Here is a 22787-nt window from a genome sequence, read left to right on the forward strand (position 1 = left end):
GTCAGTATGAGAAAACAGCTTTTTTTTCTTTTTTTTTTTTTTTTTTTTTAGATCCCTGGAGGTACACCATCTCAGATGATTATCCACTCTAGTAATATTAGTGCTAGGCTATAGAGAATGACGCTCTTTACGCAGGTACTGAGACAGCTTGGTGTACCGTGCGGCTGCTGCATGGATTCTTCTCTCTAGCTGAACCTGATAGTTGCCTACTGCTGTCATAGACACCAGCTGTGTACTTTGAGATTCCTGAAAGGGGTAGAGACTGTCTGGTTTCCCACTGTTAAATTTTATGTTACTGTTTAACTTGTATGATGCTGCCTTAAACTTTTTTTTTTTTAAAGTGATGGCATGATCAGGATAGCTCTTCTTGGCTAAAGTGATTAAGTGTGGGGGTTGGGAGAGGGAAGGCAAGGTATTGGTAGGGATTGTAGAAGAAGGTATTTTTTCTTAGTCTTGGTTCACTATTTTGGTCTTGCCCATTGAAGACTAGTAGCAATTATTCTAAAAACCATTCATACATACAAATGCTGAAGGGAAAAAAAAAAAAGGCAGGAATCCTCTTGAATTCGAAGAAATAGTTAGTTGAGAGTTTGATAGGATTATAACTTCCAGTGGCCTATTTTGAATAGCCAGTCTGGCAATTACTTTATTTATAAAGCTATAAACATATTTTGAACATAAAAGCCAAAAAATACAAACTCAATGAAGTAAAAAAATTACAACAAATGGTGGATAGTCATTGGACAAATGAAAGTACAGCTGCAAAACATTTATCCCTGCTACATACATACAGTGGTTTTACTTGGTTTAATGAAGTGGTACTTCCATGACTTCTACATTCAAACTGATTTCAGGAATTCAAATATGTATTTCAGAAAGAGCTGAAATTGCTGTAAAAGAACTAAAAAAAATTCTCGTTGCGATAAAAACTTATGGGCAAAGTTTTCCTTCTGTTAAAAAAAGAGTATTAACACAAAATAGTGACGCTTCATGTAGCATTTCTAAAGACACTTTTTTGGTATTAATAGAAGTAACTTTGTTTTGGCATTGGTTATCAGCCATGGGGCACATAAAAGTTGGTCATGCTCACTGTTTTGTCTTGGAAATGGGCAGCTTCAAGTTCTTATCTTGTGTGTTTTGGGGAAGAAAAAAAGAAGATTAAATTTCCTCAGTTACACCAGTATAAACTGACCATGTTAGAGGACGCCAAGCAGATATTTTGAGTTTACACTGTGGTAGCTGAAGCACAGGGTAAGGTCTGGCTATAAACCTGTACGTATAGAGCAGAGCACAGGGTCAGAACAACGCTGTGTCAGAAAATGTAACTGCTCCAGCTCTCTGGCTGTGGAAATGCTTCTGTGCCGTGAATGCATGAGGAAAGGCTCCCGCAGAGGGGGGCAGTAGGTTTCACTAAGGACATTTTGCAGGAATCGGATGGAATAAAAACAATGAGCGGAGGCTGTAATACAGGTGGGCCTTTTGCTGGTCAGTGTGCCCTGAACCAAGGCAGGCATCCACAACACCACGGAGGGGCCAACGTAGCCTTGAAATAAATGGGTGAAAGTCCCGGTGAATTCTGAAATGAATGACGGCTGGTCTGTGTACGCTAGTACTAGTTGGTCCTTGGTCAGGTTACGCAGTTTAATACTGTTCAGGACTTTCCCCTAAATTTCCTCGGGTGTTTATTTAGACACATCTGCTTTTTCTTTTATACCTTTGTTTTGCTGCTAAGTTACATGTTTCATCCAACCACAAAATACCGATCAGGTATTAAGTTATGCCAGCTTTACACCCAGTGTTGAGTTAGTTACACTAGGCCGCTGTGGCTGATTGGTCACCTGTGGTGTTTACAGTAGCTGATACTTCTACAGCACCTTACATCAGAGGGTCTCAGAGTGACAAAAGGTGAGCTGAGACAGAGCTCTTTTTTTTTAAGCAATTTTTTTTTTTTTTTTTTTAATCAAGTGATAAAAAAGAGAGTATGTCAGATCTGGGAAGAGTCTGCTGAGTTCCTCTGTTCAGCACTGGAGCATGTTGTTGTCTAAGCTTGCTAAAATAATTTAAAAACGAGCAGATTGCATATCGATCTAGTGCTATATAATTAACCCTCTGAGTGCAGTAAGTACATGACTAAGTGTACAGTTGGCAGTCGGTTCAGGTAATGCTACTTCTCGAAGGGTTAAAATGATTCTTTCAAACTTTAAAATGACTCTTTTCAAACTTGTCAGGTTTGTGCACGTAGCTTTCATTCAGTGCTTCTGAAGTTACATTTACACAGGAGAGGAATAAACTAATAGGTTTAGATCTTCTAAACTAAAACTGGAATTAAAAAATCTACACTACTATAAGCAAAAGTACCTAAATAAAGGGAATAAATCCAAAGCTGCTCTACAGACTAATCAGGTTTGTTTTTTTTTTTTTTTAATTTTCAATCTTTGAGGCATAAACTTGTTTAAAAAGTTTAGTCCAATGTAAAAAATTAGGGTTTGTGTTTTTGCATTAAGAAAAAAAATATAAAAATATTTTGTACATTATAAAGGTCATCTTAAATTTCTTGCAGTTCTACAATAATATTACTACATAATTTGTATTCAGTACTCTAAAACCTATTCTGTAAAGTAGAAAAAAATAGACCCCCCTCTCCCGCTCTGTGGTGTTATTTTTCTCTTCAGCAATCTAGAATGTATTTCTTTCAAGCAGGAAAAAATCAGCACTGGACTAGATGGTGGTCTCTGTGAGAAGTCTGTAAACCTGAAGTAAACCCAGAACTTGGATTAATTTAGGATTTACGTCGGTTCAGGGAGATCACAATCTGTCCGCAGGTTTTTTTTGTTTATGAAGCTCAAAATGTAAATAAAATACCAGAAACTGGTAAACGTTTTCAAGCTGGAGAGAATACATTAACATTTGGCATCATCACGGGGCTGGAGGGAGGATCTTCTAGAAAAAAGCTAGAATAAGTTTTTTTTGAAAAGTTGCACACCAAATCATGAAAAAAAGGGTTCTGATCTTGCCGAGGGTGCGTACAGACGGACGCCTGGAGCGAAGAGCCGGCTCGTGGGCCGTTCTGCTGCCGGGGAGGAAGGGGGGAGCCGAGCGTGGTGGCAGAGCTCCCACCTCTCCTCCAGCCCCTCCGCTCCGCAGAAGGCGGCTCGTTGGGTCAGCCTGCCCGCCCGCCGCGTAGCTGCAGAGTTAGGTCAAGGCCGTAGTAGCAAAAACTGATTTTTGAGGCTTTGCCCAGCCTATCTGGTGAGATTTCTGGCCGTCCGCGTCTGCGGCGGACGATTCCTAACAGCGAGGGAGACCCTGTACCTGACTGACGCAGCGAGCAATCGACCGTCAGACCCTCCAGCGGCCGGTCCGAGCTCCTTTCGCTGTCCGGTCAGTGCTCCCTTTTCCTCTGCCGTGCTGTACGCTCGCGGAGTGGGACATGTCTGCAGAGAGACCTGTTACCTGTAAACAGTATCTTCCTGTTCTCAAACAAGAAGTTTAAAAAATTCACCTCGTTGGTTTAAGTATTTCCTTTCTCTATTATCTGGTCAGATCAGAAAGCTAGCGTCGCTACATTTAATTTTCAGACATAAGGGCTTTTAAAAAATGCTCCTATTCCAGCTTTTCCAGCTCCATGGTGTAACAGCTACGAGAGATCTGTGAGTGAGTGACTACACTTTAAAGCAGCTCAGAAGGCAGGGAGATGAAGCCAGTGTTAAGATTGATAGCACCTACCATCTACTGCAGCAAGCTGGGGACTTTGTCTCTGCTTTCTGCCATACTTGAAGATAATGCAGTAAAAAAAAAAAATAAAGAAAACCCCCGAACAAACAAAAAAAGCAGCACAGGGCAGGGACAAAAGGCTTGTTTACTCATCAGCACTTTAAATTTTGGCAAGTACTTATTTTTTACCTTTTTTTTGAAATCACTTTTCTATCTTTAACACCCCCCCCCCCAAAAAAAAAAAACCAAATGAGTTTTCCAGCATCCTTAAGTCATCCCGTCGCCTAACTTTGCACGTTTTTACAGTGAGATGGGGAATTTGGACGGGCCTCTGGTCCTTCTCAATGGGCGGCGAAAGCAGGCGGGAGAAAGCGAAGCGCCCAGCGTCCCGGCCAACGCGGCTGGGCGCGCGGGACTATGTCCCCGTGGAGGCCAGGCTGTACGCTGGGGACTCTGTGGGCGCGGAAGGGCACCTGGTGGCGGTCAGTCTGGAGGAGCAGGTGGCGGTTTGGAGGTGAGCGGAGACGGGGAAGGGCTCGGGCTGTTCGCTGTGTGCGGAGTCAGCGGGGGCTGCAAGCTTGTCTGAAGGAAAAGCAGAGGAGATGCATTGGAGTGCGTCCAGAGGAGAGGGAGGGGAGTCTATAGCACTTCCATCGGAAGAAACTGGGCTGGCACAGCGTCCTTCTCCTTGTAAGTACCGAATGCACTTCTTTTTCCTCCTAAGAACAGTGAAGAGAGTTATCTGTGAATAAAGGGCGAGTTCACGGTCACACACCAGACGTAAACCAGCGCTCGGCGCAAACCGGGGCGCGCAGCCAGCTGGGGATTCGCGGCCCTCCACCCCCCCTTCCCCGTTCACCGCGACCCCCGGCCGGGCCCTGCCTTCTCCCCCTTCTCCCCGGCCGGGGTCGGGGTCGGGGTCGGGCGGCGACCCCGGTGGCTGCGGCCCCGCTGCTCTGCGCGGGTGCGCTGCGGCCGCTAGGCGGCGCCATAACAGCGGCCCCGCGGCGCGGCCGCCGGGGCGGGGGGAGAGGCGGGAGCTGGGGGGGGAGCTGCGCGGCCGCGCACAACCGGCGCCGCGGGTGGCGGGTTCGCGTCCCGCGGCCGCCCGGTAGCTGGACACCGGTAGTGGTGCTGCTGAAAAAACGCGCTGCTCTGTCAGCGGAATTCAAATGGAAAGGCTTCGCTCACGAAATGAGGAGAGGAGGTCATAAAAACAAGAATAAAAATAAAAAAAACAGTAATGAAAATAATAACAAAAATCAATGCAATAATAAAAATGAAAATAGTGGTAAAAATCAGTAATAAAAATCAAAATAAGGAGGTCATTTCTCACCAGCCACGCTTCTCTGCTTCTAGGAGGCTGAGTGGGGTGAACGTGCTCTCACCGAGTTCAAGACTAGGACATTCCCCCGCCCCGATGCATAAGCCCGCACCCATCTCCTGCCGAGCACACACAGAGCACACGGGACACGCGTGTGCGCGTGGTGTTACGGGGCAGGTTGGCCGACGTGCCACGGCACGAGGCCACGGTGCCGGCAGGTGCCCAGCAGACGGCTGTGCCCGCTCGGACAGGGAGCGGGGCACACGGCATGGCTGTGGTCAGGAGTGCCAGGTCACGCGCTGTCAGGACACTGCCCTCCACACCGTTTTTGGCTTCTCTGCTCAGGCAATGCAAGTCAACCCAAACTCTTAAGAGCCCATTTCCTAGCACCTTCCTAGACTTGTGCACAGTATCATCTACTTAGCTCTTCTTGCTGCAGCAAAAGCCTCTGACCTCAGCCACCTCTGCATCTCAAATTACTTCACATTCATTCCCACCTCTGACGATGACTCAGTGACACAGCTGAATTGAAAGTGCTCAACAGAGGTTCAGGAAGAAAGTGGCCTGGGACCAGCTGGAGGAAGACATGGTCCGAGGCTGCCTGAGGTCCTGCTTTGGATGTTAGACTAGTCCTGAGCCCTTCAGAAGACCTGCTGGTCTTTGGAGGGTAGATCATCTTTTAAACTGCTATCTAAACTAAGGGAAAAACAGCTCTGACACTTCAGCCTGTGGCTTTTTTGGGCAGGAAATGTTTGCCGTGATCTCTCCCTTAGGAAGCAGAGGGCCAAGTACAAAATGCAACGGGGACAGATGCTGGAGAGAAAGATTAGGCAGAAGGAGGACCTGAATGGACCTGCAACTGTGAGACTCAATTCCACGCTTCCTTTCTGTGGAGCGTGACAAATAGAGCTCATCAGCTGGGGAAAGATTTACTCACAGAAAGGGGTTTTTACAGAAAAGTACCCCCATCGGCAGCAACTCTCCTCCCTAGCCTCTCTCTTCTACCAAGAAGCCCACTGGGACCGAAGACAGCAGCGCCTGGGGAGCAGGGTCCAGCCTCCCTTCATCCCCTGGAGAAGATACTCAGGTTCCCCACTTGTTCGTATGTTATGAGTTGGGGGGCCTCAAAAATACAAGTCTTACATTATCCTTGCTGTAACCGGATTTGGGCACGATTTCTCCACATCCCTTCACAATTCTGCTGTTTAGTATCAAACCCAGGAATATTTAGCCTGAGTTCCAGTTGTCATCTCATACACCCAGATTATTTTAACCACTCCTGGTTATCGAGAGTTAGTCCCTCGCACTGTCTCACACTGTCTTTACATACTCTGTGTTGAGCTGGTTTTCCTTCTCTTCGTGTGACAGATCCCTCATGTCACCTGCTATGGATCCTTGAGCATCTCAGTATAGTTTTAAACAAAAGAGCTCTCAAGATGTCACCTTAATAGTAGCGAGGAAACAATTCCTCTGCTGGAGACAGTATTAATGATTTTACAGCTAAAACAGCTAAAAAGAACATCTTCCTCCCGCCCGGCTCCCTGCCTCGGCTGTCTCATTTGAGGAAAACAGATCAAATGGAGAACTTGCTAATGCGGGCACACACCTTTCTTTGATCTTACTAATGAAAAACTAGACAGTGTTAGAATATGTATTAACTAGTCCAGTATTAAACACGACTTTGCACTGGATGTGAACAAGAGAAGTGCTATTACTGCTGTCAGTGTCATCGTTAGCCGCGGTGACCCAATTAATGCGATATGAAACACGACAGCCCCGCTGAACTGAGTATTTAACTCGGAGGTTATTTTACACGGGCTGTAATTTCCGAGAGCAGACAAGCCCAAGGAGAAGCTGTTTCCCACAGACATCTCTGCAGTAGCTGCAGGATGGAGAGTTTCAATGACCTGTTTAAGAGGATACAAATCTATCCATCGATTCACTGCTTTGACTTAAAGTAACAGGGGAAAAAAAAAAAAAAAAAAAGCAGATCTGATACTACAGATTGCTGATAACGAACCAGTTAGTGAGCCCACGGCTGACCTGGCTATTACACAGCTAAAGGGATTTATCCCTCTCCCTTTAGGAACTACAGCACCCTGGAGCGGTTTGCCCAGGGTGAGGGAGAGGAGGGTGAAAGCTTGGGCAGAACACCCAGTTTTAACCAGTTAACCTCTCCTGTGGAGTGGAAATCCTCCGGGGGAAGTTGCTCTCCGCAGGTGACCAGAGCACATACGACAGGAGCCCTTGAGCCGCCAGGAGCCCTTGAGCCGCCAGGAGCACGTTAGTACGGGGAATTGCAGAACAGCTGTGACTAACCAGGATTGGAGAGGCAAAGGTTAAAAAATAAAAGCATGCCAAGGTCTCCGAGCACTTCAGCAGCCTGTGTTAATCGGGAAGCAGTGCAGAGGAGAAGCTGAATTAAGAGAGTTCAAACGAAGGCAGAGTGAAGTTGGAGGAGCTGCCCGCAGAGCTGCAGCCATGCCCTGCGCCGCGGTACGGGGCTCTCAGCTCGGTGGCATTGCTGCGTGAGTGATAGGGGGTCACGAAAATCCCTCTCTGGACATCCAAGGTAAAGTATTAACGAGACATTAAGGGAGCTCTGTCCAGATTCTTAATCAGCTAAAAAACACCACTTGATGACATTATCCAGCGTGTAACGGCCGAGCAGGGAGGTCTGCTGTTGCGCTGCACCCCGAGGTGCAGGATGCGGCCGCGGGGAGCGGAGCCCACGTTGGGCTCAGCCACAGGGACCTGAGCTCGGGGTGCCAGCAAGGTCAGTGGCCAAGCACCGTCAGGACTCTGCAGGGCTGTGCTTTGGGTAGACTAAGTGATTTTAGTCACTTTAAGCTGCAGTAAGCACATTAAGCAATACTTTACTTCCAGCTTTTGCTAGAGTCCTCAACGCACTGGTATAAAAGCGTGCTATGAACCGTAGACCTCTGTCCAGGCTGGAGCCTCTCTGTGCTTCAGTGCCCGGGTCCAGAAGCCCCCCAAGGAGCTTTTTTCTGCCTGGCTGCATTTGCAGACCCCCTGAGCCAGGCAGCACTCAGTTCACACACTAAGCTTTACTATCGCCTGACCGTGTCCACTCTCCACAAGCCCGAGGCACAGGGCGCATGCAAACTGTCTGGCTGCTTGAGGCTGTCCCACCCCAGCCACGGCGGGTACTGCAAAATTTCAGGGTCAAGAAGCGCTGGATCTTGAAATACATGGTTAGCCCTAGTATAAATAGGAAAAAGAAACCCATTAACTAGTCACTGCTGGCCCTAGGGTGCTATTTATGCAATAGGAAATCTCCAACAGGGGAAAAGAGCCCCACGTGAGGGTCACAGAGGTCTCCACCCTGGAAATAAGCTTTTAAGACCAGGGAAGTCCATCAGCTGAGGAACACGTACAGCATTACACCCAAATTGCCCTGGAGGGGTAAGAAACCCAGGGCGCAGCCTGACCCTTGCAGCTCGGACGACAACTCCTGACGATGCCCGGAGAAAACCCCGTCCCCGCCTGGCTGGAGCAGCCCCCGCCGGCGCTGGGACGGCTGCGGGAGGACGCACGGAGCCGAACCCGCTCGCCCAGGAGCACCCCAGCAGCGAGGAGATGCCGATACACACCTGCACGGGCCGCACCAGTCCGTTTGTTGGTTGAGGCCAAAGCGAGCTCTGCATTTCTTAGGAGAGGCAGGATCTGAACACAGAAGCATGCGTGGCGGAGAATGGGCAAGGCAGAGGCACAAAGAGGAGGAGGAGCAGGAGGAAGAAAAGAGGCAACATCATTTTAGCCACTTTAACACACGACTAACAGACTACAATCCAATTTTTTTGTCTGCAACGGAACGGTGCTGGCACCACCTCTCCTGGAAAAAAGTGATCGTTAGGCAAATATCAGTGATCACTGCTGGCAGCTGGAGAAGAAGGAGGTTTGGGAAACGGCCTCAGCTCTGGCAAATATGGGCAATTACGGGGAAATTCACGGCTCTCAGAATTTCTTAAGTTTGCAAAAGCTGCCAAATCCCAGAGGCGCTGCCTGCCTCCTGTGTCTGCATCCTTACCTGCTCCCTGCCTTTCCAGCAGCAACTAAACGGGGCTGCCAGCGAGCTCAGACTGCGCACGGAAAAGAAGAGGAGGAAAAGTTGCAGAAGCAGGCTGAAAGCAGAGTTAGCACCAAGGAGACCCAGGCCCAGGTTATTCTACTCTGCCCCCCGCCATTCCCCTTCCAGTTTTAATGGAAAAGCTATTCTCCATGGCCTTCCCTAAAATGTTGCAGTTTTACTGTACAATTATGGGACTCATGAAGGTGAAGCCCTGTTTGCTTTCAGGCACGTCGTGTTTTTTCTCTAGTGCTGTAAATGGGATTTGAACAGCACATTTCAGTGCTGGATTCACACTCCCTCTTTCAGCCACCACCAGTGTCTCCTGTTGTGTACGACCAGCAGCTGGTTTTCAATCCATAACAGGTGAAATTATCATTTTTCTATCACACAGACAAGACATATATATGGATATATAAATACATATATATACACTACATATAAGCCTAAAAGCTTATATTCCCCTTATCAGTCTAGACACTGAATGAGATCAACAGTGTTAACTAAACTGAAGGTATTACTGAGGCACAGTCATGGAATTGCTTTTTATGGACAATTCGAAGAGGTCCTCCGATAGCGATTCATTAAATTAATGAGATTATCTGAACTTTATGAATTAACATAGGCTGTGGGACTCTAGTCGCATGGAAGTGTAACCCACAGCAATAACACCAGAGCTGGACTCCAATGTCCTAACCAACAACTGCCCAGATGCAGCCAGCTGTGCACCTTGGGGTCCCCAGCTCAGGTGTGGCAGGTCTTTGTGTGGGTGCGCAAGGCCAGGAGAGCAACAGGCTGACCTGGCACCCTCCCTAGGGAGCATTTCTGGAGGGAGAGAGAACTACTGTTCTGCTTAGAAAGCCAACAGCCTATCACCTGGCTGACTTAATTTCATCCAAAAGTAAATAAAAGCAATGAGCAGTAATGAACTGCTAAGCTGGAGGGTGGGAAAAGCTCTTTGTAAGTCTATAGGCAATCACAGATTGGACGTACTGGAAAAAACAGGTTGTCTAACTTCATGTATACACGATGCCGTAGTGGGCCAGGACAGTCTCTCCATGTTTTATAATGAGTATTTAGCGGTACAAATATTATTTATTCCTGATATGGCAGCAACGCTTCAGAAACCAGCACAGGAATAGCCTTGGATGATAGGAACGTGTGTGTCACCAGCTGAAATCTGTCAAAAGGGCCTCTTCTAATCAACAGCGTGGTGCAGGGAGGCAACTGGTACATACTTTTTAGTTTGACTTTCCTTGAACTCTAGGTTACTTTGAAATAAAAACCAAATCTGGGGTAGTCCCATTGGTGATGTTCAATCCTGTCACTGCATTTAGTCCCACAAGCAATACTGATGCATTTGAGAGGAGTTTTCTTTAATTAATGGTATCTGTAGGGCTGATGGGGACATTCACCCTGGATGTTTTGAACAGATTAAGTTTAGTGATAGTTTATATGAAGTTACGCACTTGCCAAAATCTAATCTTTTCAGTTTTCACACAGTACCCATGTTCTAATTCAAACATGTCTATGAAAAAGTCACAGAAATGTTTTACCACGTCTTAAAAAAAAAATAAATGTGTAATTCTTTAGTTAAGCTCAGGAGAATGAAAGAAAACATGATAAAACACGACAACTACTTCAGATCATCCCTCTGAGCAGAAACAAAGGGACAGCCACCGAGCCGCACGCATTTACCTGAGTTGGAATCTTGCTGCTTTTCCCGTGTTCGTCTCTTCTTTTTCCCCTAGGAAATCAAAGGAAAGGCCGTTAGTCCGTGTTCCCGGGAGACCGAGGGTGCTGCGCAGGGTTTTTGGGGCTGGATCAGGTCGGCGGGGAAGGCTGCTGCTGCCCAGGCGAGCGGCCAGGTCCTCAGCTGTAACAGCCGCGGTGCCGCCGGCTCTGCCCATTCCAGGGAGAGATGAAACGAGAATCACTGCAAGGGGACTTGCTCAGGTTTATCTACGTGGGCATTCCTTTCCTTTCCCCAACAGCCCAGTCCAATGCTCCTGAGAAGTAACCTGGGAGGAACTCTCAAAGCAACCACCCAGATTTATGTTTGCACACAGGCTGATGGCCGCATTTTACACAAATTTGCTCTGGGCGTGTACCTTTTCTCAGGAATAACCCCTCCTTTCCAGTATCCCCGGATCCAGCACCACTGGCGTTTTGACTCATCCCAAAACTACTCTGCACGAGATCCGTGCGTACATAGAAACAGCAACAGAAACTCAGAAGAGACAGCAGCCGCATCCCTGCTACCACCCCCCGCATCTGCTAGTTCTTCTTCCCACCACACTGCTCCCCTGCTCTGTTTCATGAGTCCACAACCGTGCTACAAACACAGCTGAGACCCTGACTTACACTGCAATCTGCACAAGAGAAAACATTAGTGGATGCAAAACAGCTATAATAAACCCTGTGCCTCTGCCTGCGCTGCTCAGCACCTCTGCCAACTCCTGCCAGTACTCCTCAGCCCACCCTGATGCATTTCACCTGGGAATCCCACCCATTATCACTTTAATTAATTAATTAATAGATAATTTAATTAATAGATTTAACTAGATTAATAGAATTAAACAAGTTTCACCCCATGCAGTGGAGGCAGTATGATCAACAGCTGATCCTCCCGGTGTATTCTTATTCCTCCTCCCTCTTCATGTTTCTAAAAAGCACGTAGCCCATTTTAGCACCTTCCCTATTTCCAATATGTACTTTAATGTGGTGCCTTATACCCAAACACAAATTGCTCTATAATGGGTTATCGGGAGGAGAATCCCTGATTTCAAACAGGAAAGTAAGTTTTAGGAAATCCCCAGAAATGTATTTTTAAATAATAATTATCTCTCTATTTCAGTGCTTTCACAGCTCTGGACCCATCTCGCATTCTGTTTTCTTCCCTCACTAACAAGAAAATCCGATTTTATCCCCAACCTGCCTCCGTGACTCACAATACACAACAACTCCCCTCATCTCCTAATGAGCTTATTAATGAGGGCACAGCGGCACAGTGGAGCAAATCTGGCCTGTGTGGGGCAGGCATCTCACAGGGCTGCCTTTGACCCATGACTTTTTATATGACTTCTTGTGGTTTGAGTGAAGGTGGAAAGCTCCAAGCTGCGGTAAGCTTTTTCTTCGGTGTGGCAGCAACTGTATTTCCTGCTCGATATCCGCATCACGTGTCGCAGAAGTGACCTACATTCCTCCTCCTCCTCAAGCTCCGGAGAGAAAAGCATCTCTTCCAACAGCACAAGACCTGAAACAGCTGCTTGCCGGTGCTGGGAAAGCCAACATGCGCCTTTGGAGCCCACCAGCCGCTCCACCTTCTGGAGCAAGGAACCAGCCCTTGTCAAGATGAAGGATGCTACGGGATTGAGATTTCCAGGGAGGATGCGCTTGGTCTTGGAGGAAGATGATGCCTTGCTCTCAGCGATGCTGCTGCCCTCCAGATGTTGATGCCCTCCAGATGTGGGCCCACCGATGCTGCCGCGGTCCGGAGCCGTCCTTAGAGAAACCGGGTTTCTCTATGGACGGCTCCGGACCGCGGCAGCATCCACCACTGATCCTGGAAAGCTGCATATGGATGCTGAGCTCCTGGTCTGTGCTTGCAAGGATATCTGTGCTGCTGCAGGGAAATGTGGGCTGGGGGCTTCCCGTAACCTCTGCTTTTTCTGCATCATCTCTGCCCTCTGGTTTTTCTGGGTTTTTGGTCTGTTTAAGGGTGTTTTCTCGCCCTCGGTAGAGTTTGGGCTTTCTGGAAGGAGGGCTCGAGTGAGGGTGGGCTGGATGGGTGCTTGCTGTGCGGCTTCCAGGGGAAAGAAAGCGGCTGTGAGGGCAATAACGGAGCCTTAGATCAAAGGGCAGAGCCCTCAAGTGGATGGATGGACATCTGAAGACTTGCGTGTGCTTTGCTTCAGGTCTCTAATGAGCTCGTTAGGCATGTAAGATCAAAACAGTAGAGAAAGCCACTAGAAAAGACCCAGAGTGTATCCCGCGCTTCTGGGGCACTGCTACACCTATGCAGCCTCATTTAACACGGTGCTGCTGAAGTGATTAATATAGCTAAGAGGAAATGAATTTTTTTTTAAGAGTAAACTTTAAATGTTCCATAGAGTAGCCCAGAGGCTTCCCAAGTGCTGGCCCTACCACCACAAGCTGCGAAGCAGCTTTGTCCCTCTGGCCAGCCCAGGAGCTGCTGCCGCTTCTCCCCAGGGAGCTGGGGGGGGCTCCAGGAGCCCCAGCCGTGCCAGCGTGGCTGGTCTACTGCAGCTTCCTCCAGAAAGAGCCACTATTTTAGATGTAGAGTCAAGTCAGCTCTCTAAAAAACCAAAGCACAGGTTTTTCTCTGCTCATGCCTCCGGGATCGGTTTGGCATCAATTGCTGCAGCAGCGTACCTCAATACAGCCAAAACCAGGGAAGATCAAGGCTGGAGCTTCCCTTCTCTCCCTTGTACACAGGGAAAGCTCTTCTGGCTGTGGGAATGCATGATCCCAACCCTCAGCATGTTTCAGGGCCCTCTGCACTAGTTAACTTTTATTGCTGAGAACCACTGCTATTTGCTGCATGGCTCAGCTGCTCCACTCAGCAGCCACTGCCTGGTTTGGAGGATTTTTTTTTTTCCTTTTTTCAATCTGGAAAGGGTTTTTTTTTTTTCCATAACAGCAACCTTGTTTGGGAAACAGGCTCGCCAAAGAGCTGGGTTGAGCTCACGAGCTCGCAGAGTGAGCAGTGCTATTGTCTGCATTTGCTCAAATCGCTCAAATTGCATTTGAATACTTCGAACGTGGTGTGCTTGATTTGATCATGGTCCTCTAATAATGATTGGTCCAGCTGGGATCGACGTCCCTGAAGGACAGACAGAAACTCCATGACTGTCATCCTGCGAGCGCCGCTTACGTGCCCTGCAATACATGGGGCTGCTGCTTGGGATGCAACCCCATGGAGAGTCCTAAACTGGACCTGAACAGCCTGCGAGACTGAGGTTTGCACTACAACTCATACAAAGCAGCTTACACTTTCCTATCTTGACTTTTAAAAAATTATTTCCCATTATTATTATGGCTCGGGCGGATGCCCTGCACTAGCTTTAAACCCACAGACCAGAGTCAGCAGCCTGCAATTTGGCAAGTCCCCCCAAACCTGCAGCATGTGCCCGGGCTCAGCATCACATGCCCAGAGCTACAGAGCCTGCGGTACCCAGTCCCATGATTTAAAGCTGATAAAGGAAGCGCTACCGCAAAGCGAACGGAGCTGAGCAGGCTGCGGGTGCCCGTTCAGCCCCCCTGGCCATCCCACCCCGAGATTTTCCTCCCGCATCTCTGGCCCATGCTCTGGTCCCACTGGGCTGATGTCTCAGCTGCTGCCCAAGATGCACAAAGCAGCGGGTTTCCAAAAACTGTATTTCCGAAGATCATCTCCATAATTTAAAAGTTCCTCTTCCTTTCTACTTGTATTTACTTGGACAATAAGCGAACAAATGGTTGTGGTAGCTGGGGAGCTATAACATTCATGCTATAGATAGGCAGCGAGCCAAGAGGCTGTTCAAAATACTCCTAAAATGTGAATTTCTATAGCTATCGTGCCATCAGGAACAGCATTACCAGGTGGGATGTTTGCCAAACACCAGTTGTCAGCCCCCCCCAGATCGTTTCTGGCCGTGCCATGGGGAGGGGGTCCGAGCCGCAGCAGCCACTCACATAGTTGTCTCTGGCAGACCAGCCGGGGTAGAGCTGCATGTGGAGCTGCCGTTCCTTGCGAGCCAGTTCATAGTACTTGGCCTGCTCCTCCCGGGACAGTGCGTGCCACTGCAAGGAGAAGCGCGGCGGTGAGACGTGGCCCCGCTGTCCCCTCCCAGCCCATCCCACCACGGCCACCCCGACCCCGCACATTTAAGGGATAAAAGCACCTGGGTTTGAAAGCACATGCTTGTTAGGTGCTTAGGAGCAGCTGCAAGGACAGGGATGCTGCACCGGGACGATGGTGCTGAGCCCCAGGTACTCTTACCCTCCTTCCCAAGATCTGGTTGATAGCGGCGCTCTCTTTCAGGGTGCATTCGGCAATGACTTTCGCCCGCATTTCTTTCATATACAACATGAAAGCGTTCAGGGGCTTCTTGATAGTGGGCTTCTTGGCTTCCTTCTCTCTCTTTGGTTCTGGTTGAGGTTTCCTTGGTGGGAGCAAAGGAGGAGCTGTCAGCATCGGAGCCACCCTCCAGCCTGGCTGCCTGGTGGCACCAAGCTCAGCAGAAGACCCGACACCAAACCCAACCGACGGCACGAGCGAGATCTGCACCTCGGATGCACGCCGTTGCCTGACGCAGGCAGAGCTCAGTGTTCATCCGTCATCCCCCCCGCCCACGCAAGCATTAATAGTGGTAAGTGAAATGGGCATTAAGGCACTGACGCTCTTGAGGAGCCCTGCCCGCGCTTCCAACTCACATGTTTCGGTCATAGTGCTCCATCTCTTGCTTGCCGGAGTGGGGCACGATGGCGGGGTGCGGGATGCCGGTGGTGTGCATGCCGGAGCCCAGCATCAGCGGGTGAGTGAACCTGCAACAGAGAGCGGATGAGCCGTGCCGGGAAGGCTGCGCCGGGGATGCTCGGGATGCTCGGAGCGGCGTGTCTGACGAGACGGCACTGATGTGGCAGAAGCAGACGGTAAGCGGAGGACACGGAAAGCAAACCCGTGGGCGCTGCCAGGCTGGCGCGGGGCAGGCGGTGCCCACCACCCCTGCGTCAGCCCTGCCACGCCGGCAGCGGGCACGGCCGGCTGAGCCGCGGGCACGTGGGTGGAAAGGGTCCGGGTGCCACTAAGGGCAAACCAGCCTGCAGCGGGAGCCAGCCCGACCGAGATGGAGGGCACTTTCAACCAGCGGTTTCAGCTACTCGGATCTCTGTTGTTGCGGTATCTTATTAGCACTGCAGAAAGGAACAACAAACTCGAGCCAGGGTTTGGACGGGAGAGATTAGGACCACCCTGTACCTTTCCTTTAACAGAAATAGCATAAGTCTGAACATGAACCAAACTGCAACTCTAGGAGGTGCACCTTGCCTAAGCAATGCTCTCCACCAACACGGGACTGAGATCACGAGAGGTCTCGCTAGCTTTCAGGCTTCATTAGCTCTCTCTCGAGTTTTAGAGGGTAAAGCCAGCGCAGTCAGCTTTGCCAAGCCTGCCACTTTATGACTGCAGCTTGAGATGGCAGAATTGCCCATGGGAGATGAACAGTTCATTAGATATGCTGGCACGAAAAGAAAAGCTGTTTAATTTAATCCACCAGCACAGTCTGATCCTTATCTGACCAGGTGTACTTTCTCGGCTGCAGCAGCGCTGCAAAGTCTGCCCCAAAATCCTGCGAGCAGGAGCTCCTGTGCCGGGCTTGGGGAGGCTGCCGAGCCTCCGCGGGGAACCGTTAGCTCCTCTCTCGCCTTCGCCTTTGCGGCCGGGCAAAGCAATGCCTCGGCGAGCAAGGAGGGCTGGCAGCGCTCCCTCGCCTCTGCTGCAGGGCTAAGGCTTTGCACGGATGGAGGGCTGCACGGATGGAGGGCTGCACGGATTGAGGTTTTTGCATGGCCGAGGGCTTGCGTGGGTAAGGGTTTGCATGGTTTTCCTATGGGAAACCTCCGCTAATGGCTCTTCAGGACAACACGAAGCAGAAGCGAAAGCTGGTGCGTGAGCACACGCGGCGTGCACAGGCATCCCTGCAGCGTTGCCACGGGGGCTTTGCCCACCAGCGTGCCCGGAGGGGCTGCGCTCTGTGATTTCCATCCACAGGGGATGTATTTTGCTCACCGGGACATCACTGGGATCTGGGTATATTTACAGAGAGCAAAATTTGGTCCTGGGTGACCATAAACTTGCATTATGGGTGGTCCAGGGTTGTGCTACGTGGCTCAACCCGCTTGATATTTAAGGCAGGTCGTGCCGCAGGGCCAGGTCCTCGCGGGGAGAAGCAGGGCAGCGACGTGGCCGGCTCCTGCCGACCCCTTCCCGTGTGCAGGGTCCGGCCCGCGGCCATGCCAGCCCCGCGCTGCCCGATGACGGGATGGGGGAGGCAGAAGCTACGCTTACGTCTCAGAGAACCAACTTGTGCCGATGGGAGGACAGCAAATCGCTGCCCGCTGCCTGTCCTGCTTTTAAAGCTGAGACCAAGTAAAATGGATTGGTCTCTGCAGAGCAAAACTCAGCGGTGGCGGCGGCAGGGATATATTCAGGATTAGGGTTAGAGACAAGAAGCAAAATCCTGAGCGATGGATTTAACCCCGTCTTCCCAATGCTGAGCTGAAGGCAGGGGTTTCTGGCTTTGTTTTGACTTCCGCTGATTAAAACCCAATCGTTGGGCATCGTCCTGGGATGCTTGATACTTCCCTGAGCCTTTGGACCAGACGCTGCCTAAAAGCGCCTTCTCTTCCCACGGCTGCCCCGGGGAAGGTGTGTGGCCGTCCCCGGGTGGCTGCGGTCTGCTGCAAGCTCCTACCGCACAAACTGCAAGCTGCGAGACCAGCCGAGCTGCTGCCCTGTCTCACACAGCTCATACTCACCTGGAGAAAGAAGCCCCAGCAGAAAGCGCTGACGAATACGGCTGTCTAAATCCACATGACGGGAGCGGATAGACAGACTGGCTCTGCCTGGGATCGGGAAGAAAGAGTCTATAAAGTATCCACAGCTACGTGGTATGTCCTAAAGATATCCTTTGCTAAGAGGACTCAGACCACCGATGACCCAGGAGCTCTGCCTGGTGGGATGCTCGGGGTGTCCCCTGGGCTCAAGGGGCAGTGCGGGACTTGGACTTTATTTTGGGAGAAGCTGGGCCTCCCTGCAAAGGTTGGATCCAACTCTGACCCCCCCTCCGTCTCCGGTGTTGAGCAACACCGCAGCTTTGAGTTTATCCTGTTAAAAACGCAAAATGCGGAGGTGTGCTGAAAAACGAGGAGACGTTGCCATTGCACAGAAGAAGTTGCTTAAAAGAGCATAATTTGACCAAAAAAACCAAAGCCTGGTCAGAGTCTCTGTCTGTGCGGTGCACAAGAGGCTGCATGGTTGCAGGCTGCACTGGGAGGATGCCCAAGCACGGGAACCTCTCGGTGTCTGGAGAGAAAGCACCTACTCTGCCCTTGTACATGCTTCAGAAATGCTCTGATTTCCCCAGTGCATTGTTTTAAGGATGCCCGTCATTTTTAAACAACCAAAAAGCTCGGTTCTACATTTCTTTTGAAAGTTGTTTCATACTGGGGACTAGGCATGTACCAGACCTGGAGCTGGAAATTATTTTTGAGATAGTAAAATAACTATGCAGGAAGTTCCTCATTGTTCCCAGCAAGGGAAACCCCCCCCGTTTTCATATGGAGATAGCTCAAAAATACCTTGGCTTGTTCTGCAAACCCACCAAAAGATGATCCCAGCCTAAAACTGCACATAGAAACTGAGATGCCCAAGGAGGGCATGATGGGGTGCTTAAACCCATGCCGATGCTCGTGCCCAGCACCAGCTATTTTCAGCTCTAATAAGTGGAAAAAAAAAAAAAAAAAAAAGCCCATTATCATTAAGTGTGGTGCCCTGTGAAGGACTGAGCTCCTGGATGCCGGGGATTTTTCAGGGCTAAAGACAGTTTCTGCCCTGAAGAGGAATAACGACAGCGCTGTGGCAGTCAGGCCCTTGAGCCGTGCTGGGGAGGAAGGAGGTTTCTGTTTCTGCCGCTCAGGGAGCTGCTGTGTCTCGGCTTGACCGAAATCTGCAGGATCTCTGTAGGAAAGGCAGCCGAGGCGGCGGGGCTCTGTTTACACCCTGCCAGGCAGAAGCCCTCTCCCACCCCTTAGATGTCAGCCGGTGTAAACACACCAACAAACAGCCAAGTGCTACCGCACATCGGGAAACCGAAACAACCTTTGAAGTTGAAGGCGGCTGCCCCAGGGCCGAGAAAACACTCGGAGCTAATCCAGAAGCGACATGCGTTACTGCAGAGGCTGAGATATTGGGATAGAAAAGGAGCCGGGCGCTCGCAGCTTCATTCAAAGTGATTCTGACGTGCAAATTAATGCAATTGCAAAATCAGTCCCTGATTGTTGGGAATGCATGATTACAGCCTGTATCACCCGGTGATGGGAGGGCGGCTTGGAAAAAAGGCATGGGACGGCCGTGGAGCAGGTGAGCGACACGGTTTGCAGGCTCCCGGCTGATGTTTGCTGCCAGGCTCCCGTGAGCAAAACTCACTCGACTGGACTCTTGGAGGCTTTTATCCGACTGTCATCCCAGCTAATTACAACGAGAGTGATTGCAGCTCCTCCTCCCGAAGTGCTCGGTGAGAACAAAGTCCGTTTCTGCCCAGCTCCTGCCTGCCGGCTCGCAAAGCCGCTTCCCGCGCGTGGCCGTGCCGGCTCGGCAGCCGGCTCGGCGGCATCGGCGCAAGCATCCCTGGCACGACCATTCCCGGCACGCGGTCCCTGCTGCCCGCTGCCTCCTGCACCGGGGCCGATGCTGCCAGGAACCTGCCGGGCTTCGGTGCTTCTGCACCCACCCGCACCGACGTGCTGAGCCTCGGCTGAGGACTGGGCACTTCGGGAGCGGTTTTGGGACTCTTCCCGTAAATTTTGGGCGGGCAAAAGGATGAGCAAAGGCTCTATTACAGACACACGCGCTTCGAGGTGCTGCTCTCCGCTCCGTCGGCCCGTTTGTTGCTTTACCGTATCTGCTCTATTAGTCACTAATGAACGCGTCTGACGAGGTTGCTTGAGGATGCCAAACCCCGCAGATGCTGGAGCAGCTCTCAGCAATGCAAACTCCCTCTGCTACCAACCGACCGACAAACCGTCTGTGCAAACCAGACTTCTTTCCCTCCGCACACCCAGGGCTGCCCTTAACAGCATCCCACCCCAAGAGTGGACCTTGCATTTGGCAAATAGGCTCCTTTCTCACCCCCAACTCTCTCTTTCATGTTATAGCACAGTCACCCCAGTACTTGTTTTTCCTGAGGATGAATCACATCATATGAGGAGTTAAATCATCGCCCAAGAGTAGCAGATTTAGCATAGAAGGCAAAATGTAATCTCTTTGAAGCCAAACTCGGTATCAAAGGCCTCAGCCTCTGTTTCCTTGTGGTTAAGTATCTGGAACTTGAAATTCATAAACAAAACAAAACAAAAAGCTAACATTTTACTTTGTGTTTTAATATGCTTCACCTCTCCCATTTTGCAATATATTCTTGTACCTGGCGGTCTCTGCCGGGCTTTGCTGGGGTTTTATCAGCCGGCACCAGGGAGGATCTGGCTGCCTGCCCCCGCCACCACCCTCCCCGCACTCTCTGCCCGTCCCGGCCGCCCCAACCCGCTGCCTGCAGCCATCAGCCTCCCCGCAAGCCTCTGCAAGGTCCCTGCATCACCCACGGGGCTTAAAAATTAATCTGAAGAGTGACGATGCCCACACGGCACCACCCGCCAGACCTGCTCCCTCGGTGTGCTTACAATCACAGTGACAAAAGCCAGTGGCAATGACCACGGAGCACATACCGTTGTATTTTTAGCTTGTGTCCCTGGGGCAGGTTTCCCAACGGGCTCTGCTTTGTGGGATGCTGCTCAGCGCTGGCCCGTGCAGGAGGGACATTTTGGGAGTGCTCCAGCTCACGGTCCCTCCTTCCCCGTCCCCCCTGGGGCTGTGGGTGCCACCGAGCCGGCTGTGCCGTAGCCAGGCTGTGGGTACCGGGGTTGTTTGCCGGGCAAGGTCTCTACCACAGTGTATTTTTTCCCTGTGTGTGAGACCCCGAGAAGCACCGTGGCCTGGTGGATGGAGCATCCCATTAGATTACGCCATGCTGGCGGCACACTCGGGCAAAGCACTTTTTGTGCCAAAAACCCCAGCAAGGGAGAAAATTACCTCCTACTCAAAAAGAAAGGCTTTTCTTGTGATTAGGAGAGGCGGGTAGGAAGCTCTCCCTCGCTTTCCTAATCCGCATAGGCAGCTAGATGTAAGGCAGGAGACTGTTTTGAATGGGGCAGGTTGTAACCCCGCTCCAAGAATGCCCCAGCCGGGACAAAGCCTTCAGCCTCTCCGCAGATCTGCTCCCCATCTCTAAAACAGAGCTAAATCCTCCTCCCCATCCCACAGCACACAGGAGGGATGAAGCCAGGACGAAAGCACCATGGAGGTTATGGAGAACGGCTGCACGCGGTTTGTTCAATAAACCGTCCCCCCGTACAGAGCGGCTGGTGGGCTGGGGGCTGCGCGGGGCTGAGCCCTCCACACTCACCATCCCATCGACGGCGTGATCTGTCCGACTCCACCGGGAGGGAGGGGGTAGAAACCGGGGATGTCTGAGGTCTGGGAAGGACGGTGCACTCCTGGGAGAAGGGAGAAGGAGATGAGTTAGACCCAGCGCCGCGCTCCCCGGCTGACCCGGACCGCTCCCGACCCCCTGGCTGCTCCATCTACGGGCACTTGTGGGCAGCAGGGAATGTATGTGAAATAGCTGTCTGCATGTGGCAGGATATTATTATTATTGCCCTTTTTATTGCTCTGGTTCTCTCTCTGGGGATGTGGTGGGTCGTCCACATTGCTGCAGAATCACAATCACTCCTCTAACGGGGTGGGGAAGGCAGCTTGCTCCTGCACAAGCATCATCCCTGCTCTGTGCTACCCTGAGGCCAAGCAGCAACTTGCTTTGGTAAGGATTTGATGGACTCTGGGAATCCCTCTGCCCTTCCCAGAGAGCCTGTTCAGATACACAATTGATGGTCAAAGCCTTTCCTACACGCCCTTCTCATCAGTCATCCCCAGGACCCCCCATGAGCGGCCAGCGGGGATGCTCCAGCAGGAATCACTGCTATCTCGATTTTAAACAATTTGAGTCCCCGTTCAAAGCAATTGTTTCGCGGGCTCCCTGGGTGCCAAGGAACGGCAGAGGTGGGTATGGTGCCAGCTGGGAATTCACCCTTTGCACGGGGAATCCCTGCGTGCTCTTCAAAGCTGCTGGCACGAGCGGAATGGCCAGAGGAGACAGCCACAGCATCTATCCATTTTCTATCTGGACTTGGAAACAGCCCGCGGAGCCTGGGGCTCTGGGTGGGACTTAGACAACCACAGCACTGCTGGCAAAAGCAGCCTCTAGCTGACCCCCGGCATGGAAAACTGGAGGGGAGCTGGGGCTGAGCTCTGCCGCAGCATCGTGTGATGCTGACTGCTAACGAGCCTCAGACAAAAAATCGTGTACAGAGATTGTCCAGCAGCTGTCCTGGGCAATAAATACATTGAATAAACTGGTGATTAGGTGCAAGCAGTTTGCAAACTCAGAAGTTTGGATTATTCTTCTAAGTGTTATTAATGATAAAATATTAATTAGGAATGACACCAACAGATTCCAAGCATCTTATTACAAGTTAGCTAAAATAAATATATAACTGAACTGAAAGGAATATATAACTTAGTATGAGAATTTACCTACAGCTGTGCTCAAATGGGATGCAGCAGCCTGCTGAAGGTCAAACAAAACCAGCATCTGCGTTAGGCAGCTGCCAGGATTTCCTGAGATTCGGACCTCCAACAATACGAGTTGCATAAGCCAGAGCACCAGTTATTCTTGCTGGCCCAGTGGTTGGGGCACCAGCCACTGACTCAGAAGATCCTGCTTGTACTTCCTTGTCTGCGTGTCCTTGGGCTACTGTGAAATACTT

The 22787-nt window shown here is 50.6% G+C and overlaps 1 protein-coding gene and 1 long non-coding RNA gene across 9 annotated transcripts in view; both read right to left on the reverse strand.

The window, feature by feature from the left end:
* Positions 1-594: 594 nt before the first annotated feature.
* Positions 595-22787, reverse strand: part of TCF7 (transcription factor 7) — a 75416-nt gene continuing 53223 nt past the window's right edge. For 2 of the 8 annotated variants that reach the window (XM_041119304.1, XM_041119303.1), the window contains exons 5-12: positions 21368-21458; positions 17670-17756; positions 15567-15677; positions 15133-15295; positions 14826-14933; positions 10827-10875; positions 8653-8725; positions 595-4433 (exon numbers count right to left, since the gene is read on the reverse strand). In XM_041119304.1, the coding sequence (XP_040975238.1) occupies positions 4130-4433; positions 8653-8725; positions 10827-10875; positions 14826-14933; positions 15133-15295; positions 15567-15677; positions 17670-17756; positions 21368-21458 (986 nt within the window). In that variant the 3' untranslated portion in view covers positions 595-4129. The remainder of the gene's footprint in view (positions 4434-8652; positions 8726-10826; positions 10876-14825; positions 14934-15132; positions 15296-15566; positions 15678-17669; positions 17757-21367; positions 21459-22787) is intronic. The other 6 variants (XM_041119306.1, XM_041119305.1, XM_029997873.2 and 3 more) reach the window with 4 other exon arrangements.
* On the reverse strand, positions 8871-10820 carry LOC121232522. Its single transcript, XR_005931114.1, has 2 exons — positions 10005-10820; positions 8871-9969 (listed from the first exon to the last, which is right to left on the reverse strand). It is a non-coding gene; the product is annotated as an uncharacterized LOC121232522 (long non-coding RNA).

This window comes from Aquila chrysaetos, chromosome 22, assembly GCF_900496995.4.
Source record: "Aquila chrysaetos chrysaetos chromosome 22, bAquChr1.4, whole genome shotgun sequence".
Lineage (NCBI taxonomy): Eukaryota > Metazoa > Chordata > Aves > Accipitriformes > Accipitridae > Aquila > Aquila chrysaetos.